At 38.7% G+C, this 8,512-nt stretch overlaps 2 protein-coding genes across 2 annotated transcripts; both read right to left on the minus strand.

The window, feature by feature from the left end:
- Positions 1 to 1,661: 1,661 nt before the first annotated feature.
- On the minus strand, positions 1,662 to 3,318 carry LOC112146161 (galactose-3-O-sulfotransferase 2). The gene is made up of 2 exons (XM_036213071.1): positions 3,193 to 3,318; positions 1,662 to 2,774 (listed from the first exon to the last, which is right to left on the minus strand). The coding sequence occupies exons 1-2, from the start codon at positions 3,316 to 3,318 to the stop codon at positions 1,662 to 1,664; spliced, it is 1,239 nt and encodes a 412-aa protein (XP_036068964.1).
- A 2,987-nt stretch (positions 3,319 to 6,305) lies between these two features.
- On the minus strand, positions 6,306 to 8,296 carry gadd45gip1 (growth arrest and DNA-damage-inducible, gamma interacting protein 1). The gene is made up of 2 exons (XM_024271301.2): positions 7,872 to 8,296; positions 6,306 to 6,857 (listed from the first exon to the last, which is right to left on the minus strand). The coding sequence occupies exons 1-2, from the start codon at positions 8,261 to 8,263 to the stop codon at positions 6,566 to 6,568; spliced, it is 684 nt and encodes a 227-aa protein (XP_024127069.1). The 5' UTR covers positions 8,264 to 8,296; the 3' UTR covers positions 6,306 to 6,565.
- Between the last annotated feature and the right edge of the window lie 216 nt (positions 8,297 to 8,512).

An 8,512-nucleotide genomic window follows, 5' to 3' on the forward strand; every position in this document is an offset into this window, starting at 1 on the left:
TATGTGTACAACAAGGTAATTTTGTTGTGGAATCAACAAATTCGGAAATACTTTTCTACAAGACTAGCATAGTGATGGTAAATGACCACAACAAAAGTACAGTGAAGTTTGTGTGACAAAATAGGAATTGTCTTTCAAAGGAATCCAATAAATTAAACTTAAACCCAAACTGAACTCTAATATTTTTTTTTCCCCTAAAAGAAATAATTAAGAACATTCATTTCAACCAAACCCAAAGACACTACTGTTCCCATTTACTATCACTTATTATCAATTTATAATTAAACAGGAGTTCAATGTAAAGACATAGAACACATGTATCAAAGTCAAGGCCCTGGGGCTGGATCCGGCCCTCCGGGTAATTCCATCCGGCCCTCCAGATCATTTTTATTTCATTGCTGTTAATGACCTGATGTTAATCTGTGCTTATTTCTAAGTTGTATAATTTTGACAAAATATATTTTTATGGAGAGTAAAATATTGAACGTTATTTAAGGTTTAAGTTCATTTAAATCAAATTAAATACAATTTTATTTATATAGCACTTTTCCAAAAATCCATTTCACTTAAAGAGCTTTAAAGTTTAACTTTACATTGTAAAAACAAAGAACAAGACATTGCTCACCCTTAATAGAACCCATAAAATCCCCCCCCCCCCCAACACACACAAACATTGTTGACACATGCAAACACAATGGTATCAAAAAGATAAAAGTAATTACCAAAATGATGAAAAGTAGAAATCAGGGTTCGCACTGAAGTAAGGAAACAATATTTGACCCCATGCAGTGACCCCATTTGCTGAAAAAGGTCAATCACTGTTTTGGAGGATCCCTCCGAGGAAACACTGGAGTTAAAAATGTAAACGGAGTAAAAGAAATGAAAACAAGAATGAATACAAACAGATATAAATAACCAGACGAGTCAATAAATATAAAGACATACTTAAATCAGTCTTCTTTCACTTTCAGCTTATCCCTTTCGGGGTCACCACAGCGTAACAGCACCCACTGTTTCCCATCAGTGATTTGGCAGAGTTTTTACGCTGGATGCCCTTCCTGACACAACCCTGTACTTGAGGGGCACAGGGACCCAGTTAGGCAGCAGCGTCAAGGGTCTTGCCTAAGGACCCAATCTGGGTGGGGATCAGTGGACAATCCCGGGAATCGAACCCAGGGCAATTGAGTAAAAAGAGAGCATAAAAAATTAAAAAATCAAATCACTTTCTAAGTTTTAACTAAAAGCCAGATTAAAAAGTTAGCCTTCCTTTAAAAACATGAAACATTCCATTTATCCTGGAATTCCTGCCTGTTTTTATTTATAGTATTGTTAAACAAAAAGTTTTAAAAATTTAGAGTGTTCAATAAATGTTTATCCTGTTCAGCCAGCAACCTAAAGTGTGTTTTGTGTTTTAACCCCCTGTGCGATTGAGATTGACACCCCTGATCTAGAAGGAAAACTGTCTCATCTGTAATAATGTTTATTTTTGTTGGTATTTTTCCTTTATTTTGAGGGATCTTTGTATCTTTTGATCTTTTTTACATTATAGTTTGGTATTTTCCCACATTATCTGATCTCAGACCATAAATATTTAGTCTGAATTGATTGAAAAGACTCATTTCTGACTTTATTGAAGTATATTGAGACAGTCCTGGCAGGTATTACTCTGTGGGTACAGGCCTCATGGCTCGGCCGTACTGCTTGAAGTACAGATGGGCGTGGTACTGAAGTTCAGGCAGAACAAGTCGCATGCAGAAGCCTTGCTCCTCCTTGGTCAGATTATCTCTAACATTGTAACCCACGATGGTCGCAGAGTCAGACTGCCATGGTCGGACTAACTCCTCCAGTTCTTCAGGTGACACGTCTCTTCTAGCCACACATTTCTGTCTGATTCTGCTGGAGGACGCCCTCAGAAGGTCCACCTCTCTCTTCAGCCTCTCGGCTCCGTACTGCTCCACTTTTTTCTGAAACAGCTTCAAGGAGAAGTCGTAGAGCTGAATGTCCAGGAGGTTCCAGGCTCCTATCCTGGCTCTAGTTGTCTCGTCTAAAGGCGTGATGCTGCGTGCAGAGCGAGCGTTGAGGTGGACGTAGACGAGCTCTTCTAGTTTCAGCTTCAGCAGAGCCTGCAGGAGCACCAGGGACTCATCAAAGCGCTCTGCAATCATGATCAAGTGGAAGGCTTCTGCTAGCGCAGTGAGGTTAGCTGCATTCCCATGCTGGAGGTCAAGGCCAAAATCAAAGCTCATGGGGTTTCTAGCAAGGCCATTCTCAGGAAGTTTAGGGTCCCAGAAGGATTCCGGCGACTCCATAAACACTGACAGGGCCGATCTGTTCGCTGTAGTCTCTGCAGCTTTTTTAGCCAGGGAGAAGGCCGGAACGGAGAAGGTGTAATAGGAGAAAACGGACTCGAACGTCTGCACGGGGTCACGGAGGATGGTGACGTAGACGGTGTTTGGAGGCATCACTTTTTTCAGCTCTTCAGTGTTTAGACGCATGTGACTGCACAGGATGTCGAACTGAGAGGAGCCTTCAGGTAATTCATCCACAAGATCCGCCTCGAATCTGAGAGAGGAGAGAACGTCAAACACGGACACGAAGAAACAGGAAGCAGAAGAACGCTGGCTTACTTGTCTTGATAGCTGAACTGGTAGGTGTAGGAGGGGAAGGCAAACGTGGCTCCATGCATCTCTCCCATGCGGAACAGCAGATTTTGCACCGTGCTGCTTCCTGTCTTGTGTGTTTTCAGGAAAACTACAGGTGGAGTGTGCCTCCCCCTCCTCAGGATTTCAAACAGATCTTTTTTAGCCTCTGCGCCCGTCTGTTCTTGCTGACTGCTTTGACCTTTCAGCTTCACCTTCTCATTCAACGGCGTCCCACTCCTGCCTCGACGTAAATCCTGCGCTCTGGGGAGACCAAACAACACCATCAAAAGGAACAAACACGTCAGAATAGAATAGAATAGAATAGAATCTTTATTCTGTCATTGCACCCAATTGCACAATGAAATTAAAAGCAAAAGCAATCCACCCCTCCTTGGTGCATAAATATAAAATAAAAAGAATATAAAAGTATAAAAACATTAAGCATAAAAGATCTAAAGAAAATTGAAGGGGAGAGCTCTGAGCCGCTGCGCCAATGCGCGCCGCCATGATTCATGACATGAGTCATAGGGAAGTGTTTGGTTCTACTCACCCCAAATGTTTCAGAAAGTATGTCCCCAGAAGTATTGTCAGAGAAGTGACCCCCAGGATCAGCAGAAGTCCTGCCGTACGGTATCTCCACAACTTCAAGAGCCACCAGTGATGTTTCATCTCTCATGTGTAGGTGCGGTTGTGTTCCTGTAACAGTGCAGAGCACATCCGCGTGAACCAGCACATGAGGCTTTAAAGACTCTTACCCTGCCTTGACCTGAGTCTCCTTAAGCCTGTTGGTCACATGTCAAAGGGCGGCCTAGGTGGTGCAGTAAATACCTTTTAACCTCAAAAGTTAAACTGCACTTGAACTCCGTCAACACCGTTTTCGTTACACTAAATAAATAACGAGTGGTGGTAGCGACTTTTTACATGGAAGTTTCACTTCAGATTAGTTCTCCAATCTGTTCCAAAGGTGCAACTTTTCCTCACTTGGCAGAAGAGAAGTTTTGATAAAGTGTCCGACAATATCAACTAATGTTTCCTTCTGATAAAGCTCCTGAGTGTATGTGACCCTGTAAGACTAAATGCAACTCATTCAAACATTCAAACATATTTTTGAAGAAAAAGGAGATTATGAGGACTGAGCTTGCTATTTCCCAAGCCTGCATTCCTAAACAAATATTTTTTGTTGATCCGAGTTGGTGCACCACTAGGCTGCTACAAGTCGGTCTCCAATAGCACGATTAATCGACAGATCGACGACTAATCGTGCTATGGGCCTAGAGTCTGTACATTTACGTGTGAGTAATTTAATAGTCGATTAATTGTTACTTTGGAGTCAGAGTGTAGTAAAGTTGAACAAAGCTGTGAGCTTTCAGAGCCAAAAAATACACTTTTTTATATTTCAGTCACTGAGACCAAAACTTTTATCTTTTGTGAAAAATAGTTCCTTGTTTCAGAGGACCTCATATATCTGTGTGAATGTTTAGTGAGCATTCACTATAGATATTCTCCTGCTCCTTTCTGTACGTTTTTCAGCACATAAAAACTCAATCACACTTTCAACTTTATAGTTTTTGAAATATTGAGCAAAATATTCCCTAACGGAAATTAATGAGAAGTCTTCAAATGTCAAAATTTTAGGCAGAATAGCAACAAATCTTTAAATATATTCATGGACTATGTTTTCTTATTAATAGTAATTTTAAAAAAAATTCCCTTATATTTTAACACTATGTTGACGTTTTTGGCTAATTTGTTATCTACTGGGATATTTTAAGGCTATAGGTTAGCTTCTATTTTAGCAAAATGCTAACGTTTTTGACTAATTTAGTTTAGGCTATTTTGGAGTTTAGCTTGTATTTAAGCAATATGCTAGCTTTTTTTCTGCTAATTTGGTATCTACTGAGGTTTTTATGCCAATTTGTAGTTTAGTTAATTTTAGCAACAGGCTAACATTTTTTTGTGACTAATTTAGTTTACTGAGGAATTTAAGGCTATTTTGGAGTTTAGCTAGTATTTAAGCAATGTGCTAGCTTTTTTGGCTAATTTAACATCTACTACGGTTCTTTTGGGGCTAATTTGGAGTTTAGCTCATATTTAACCAACACACTAAATATTTCGCAAAATTGTTATGTATTAGGAATACAAATTTGTCAGAAATTTTGGTCAACTTCAGTGCTCGTTCCTTGACGAAATTTCCATTTTTTTTAGCTAATTTAATTTGGACATAGGCTTTTTTTATTTTAAAAAAACTTAATTTTCATTAAATCCCTGCTGCAATTAAAGTAAATTGCGTCACCATTTTCAGCAAAAAGCGTCAGCAACTTCAGCGACTACTTTCAACAAAAAGCATTCACACTAGCATTATCACAGGTAATCAAATTTTCTAGATTAATCCTGTTTTAATACCAGAAAGACAGAGGCTGAATGATTCATTAAAAGTTTAAACCGTCAAATGATGGTTAAGATGTGCTTACATCCACTTTACGCATGACCTGATTAGTCGACAAATCGGAAAAAAATAATCAGTGATTATAGTCAACTATTAAAATAATAGTTTGTGGCAGGCATAGTCTCTATGTAAAGCAATAATATTTCATATTGAGAATAAAAATCTTAATATTTCAATGTCATTTTTTTTTTTTTTGCATCCATATCCAAGATAAATCATGCTAGAAGTTATAGGAAGGTTGCAGCATCAGCTTTTAGGCTTAATAAAAGTATAAAAACTTTACAGTAGTTTAAAACATGTAACATTTAACAACTTCCTTAAAATACCGTCATTGATCATCATCTCTTTGCTGTTGCTGCTCAAAACATAAATTGAGACAAAAGAAACTGATATAGGTTCCATATTTTAGTTGAGGAATACCTTAAATTGTTAGAAATGTGGTTAGAACAATAATAAAAATCCACTGAAACAGAAAAACTGTTTCCTTAATATTGTCTCATTATTCAATTCAATTTTATTTACAGCCCAATATCACAAAACAATTGTTTCGTTGGGCTTCATACCCATAAGTGTCATTTACTTCTCTTCTCCTCTGTTATTTATTATTTATTTTATTTAGCTATCTGTGCTTCTGTTTGGTGCAGTGCCATTCATGTGTTGTGGCCGAAATAGCCCGTGAGGGAAGAAGGTGAGTTCCAACTCGCATCGGCAAGAAATATACGTTAGCTTCTTCTTCATCAGAAAGAGTTTTTATTTGGAAGTTAAATGTCACTTTGTGGTTTCAAAAAGCTTTTCCTTCTCCCCGTCACTGTCTGCTAAACTCAGATTGTGAGGCAGGAGTCTTGAATCCAACCTCATTATTTCATAAAATCATGAAACACAAATAGTCTACTTTGTAATGTAATGTGGATTTAATTTACAAACTCAGCATGATTGAGAACTATTAATCAAATCTGGCTCCAACATCATGTGCTGAATCTGAGATTTCAGATTCCAGTTGGATGGCCTGAGCTCCTGTTCTCAGCCGTGGACCTCGCCTCTGGCTCGTAATCTCAGAGATTCCAGGTGGATCGTCTGTGCTCTTATTATTGCAGGACATAGTGCTTAATATGAATGAGAAAAATAATTATTATTAAAAACTTGTGACAGAACAGAAAATTGTCCAAGTTTGGATAAAATAATTTTAAGAAGCAACTAAATTCATTTCAGAGCAGAGGTGTGTTGAAAACATTTTATTTTTAAAACTTTTAAATGTTCGAAATGCAACAAACCAGAAAAGTAAACACAAAGATAAAGAACATTTGTTTATTTCTCTGAAGTCTCTTATGAAGAGAACTATGACGGTTTTCCAGATCTAAACCGTTTGATCTGGACTCTTTAGATTTGATAAATATGTTTGAATAAGAGTGGATATTTTCCTTCAGGATTCCAGTCCAACAGGTGAATCGTATTTAACTGCGGCTAAAGTCAGTGCAGACTACGACGAGGCAGCAGGAGTTGGACCTGCGCCCGCCGCCTGCTCCTCTCTCAGTCTCCGCTTCAGCAGCTTCCTCTTCTTTTTCTCTTCCTTCTCTATCTCTGCCACCATCTCCAGGAACTTGGGGCTGCGGGGGTCCACGGAGGACCCGAAGCGCTCCCTGGCCTCAGCAAGAAGCTTCTCTCGGCGCGCCTTCTCCTCCTTCAGTTTCTGCTTGGCCTCCCGCTTTTCCCGCCGCCAGTCGGCCACCATCTTGGGCATTTTGGCCATATTTGCTGCAATGATTTTCTCTCTGCGAACAGAACAGATTTGAAGATCAATGCTGGAAAAATCAGCAACATATATACATATTCTAATTGGGGAAAATGGGGAAAATGATAGTTCCCCTAACAATTCAAAGCATTTAAGGGAATCAAACAAGTTTTTTAACTGTTGATGGGGCTTGTGCACCTGTCCACAGGTGTTTTAGTTCACTAACTGTAAAAAAAAAAGGAGCTCCAGTTGTCTCAGGTTCATTTGTCAGAGCAAATGTTTCAGCTTCTTTCATAGATGTTTCTCAGGATTTAGATCAGTCCACATAGGGGCTCTCTTTAAAATTGCTAAATGTGATAATCTAAGCAATTCTATATGCTTTAAGTTGTTTGTGTTTTCATTTGTTATCCTGTCAAAAGACCCACAGCCAGCAACAGATATCAAACTTTCTTATTTAGGAAGAGCAGTTCTATCCAAGGTCTATCAAGATTTCTTTAAGATTAATTCTGTGCAGATTATGGACACTGCTGATGAAGCAAAGCAGCCCAGACCATGGCGAAGCCTCCTCCATGCATCTCAGCACAGACGGACTTGTTTTCTTATTTGTTGATCTGTCAGAAAGCCAATTTTTTTGTCTCGTCTAACCAAAAAAGAATTATATTATTTGCATAAACTCCTAATAAGAAAATGCAATTTAATTGAATAATTAAAATTATACAAATACAATACTGTAAGTGTTTTGACTAAATAGTCACTTTAAAATAAAACTGTTACATTTTGTTTGTAAATATTTGATTTAATTCAATGATTTTAGAAGATAGTCCCCTAAAGATATAGAAAGTTGTCCTTATTATTATAATTAGCCATGTTATAATTTTAAATTGAATACTGCAGATCTTGTTTGTTTATATTTATCATTTTAGTATTGAATCTGTCTTTTGGTTCACTGTTAGGTTCTTTGTTCAAATCAGAAAAACAAATCCTGGGTAAAAACATAAATCAGACCAAACAGCTAGAACAGGCTGTTAGCATTAGCCACATTAGCTTTACTCACTTTTCCCGCCTCTTCTCTGCCTCTTCTTTCTCTCGGGCTTCTATATTCTTCAGCATCACCTCCAGTGAAGGTTGCCATTCTTTTTCTTCTGCAATAATTCTATCCAGCTCCTCGTGAGAGGGCCACAGAGAAGCAGGGTCGACGCCGGACGCGGATCCGTACCGACCGTACAGTTTCCGGTCGTACTGCGCCGTCTTCTGCCATTCCGGCGTCCTCTCGCTGTCCTTGTCGGGGATGTACGGATTTCTGAGGTTAAGTTTTAGTGGTTTGGGGTTGTACGAAGCTGTCTGTAACAGAAAACCACACTGTAGACTAGGATGAAGAGCAGGTTTACATGAAGAAAGCCTAAAATAAACCGATACTGTCCTCCTGCACAGCAGAGACGCCGCCATGTTTACTGACAGGGCTTCTTCTTCTATCCTTTAAGAACTCTCATACAGTAGTAATGGGGAATTACCGCCCTCTAGCGGACAGCAAAAATGTAGAAAATTTTCAGAATTTAGAGCTCAGAAGAAAACAACTGTGGAGAATATTTAAAATCTATTCAGATAGCTAATTTAATCAGTGTAATACATTGTCATAAACTTGCAAGATTTTGTTTGGTGCTTAATATTTTTTCACCACTGTAACTCCCAACTCTG

This window comes from Oryzias melastigma, linkage group LG8 (genome assembly GCF_002922805.2).
Source record: "Oryzias melastigma strain HK-1 linkage group LG8, ASM292280v2, whole genome shotgun sequence".
Taxonomy (NCBI): Eukaryota; Metazoa; Chordata; class Actinopteri; order Beloniformes; family Adrianichthyidae; genus Oryzias; species Oryzias melastigma.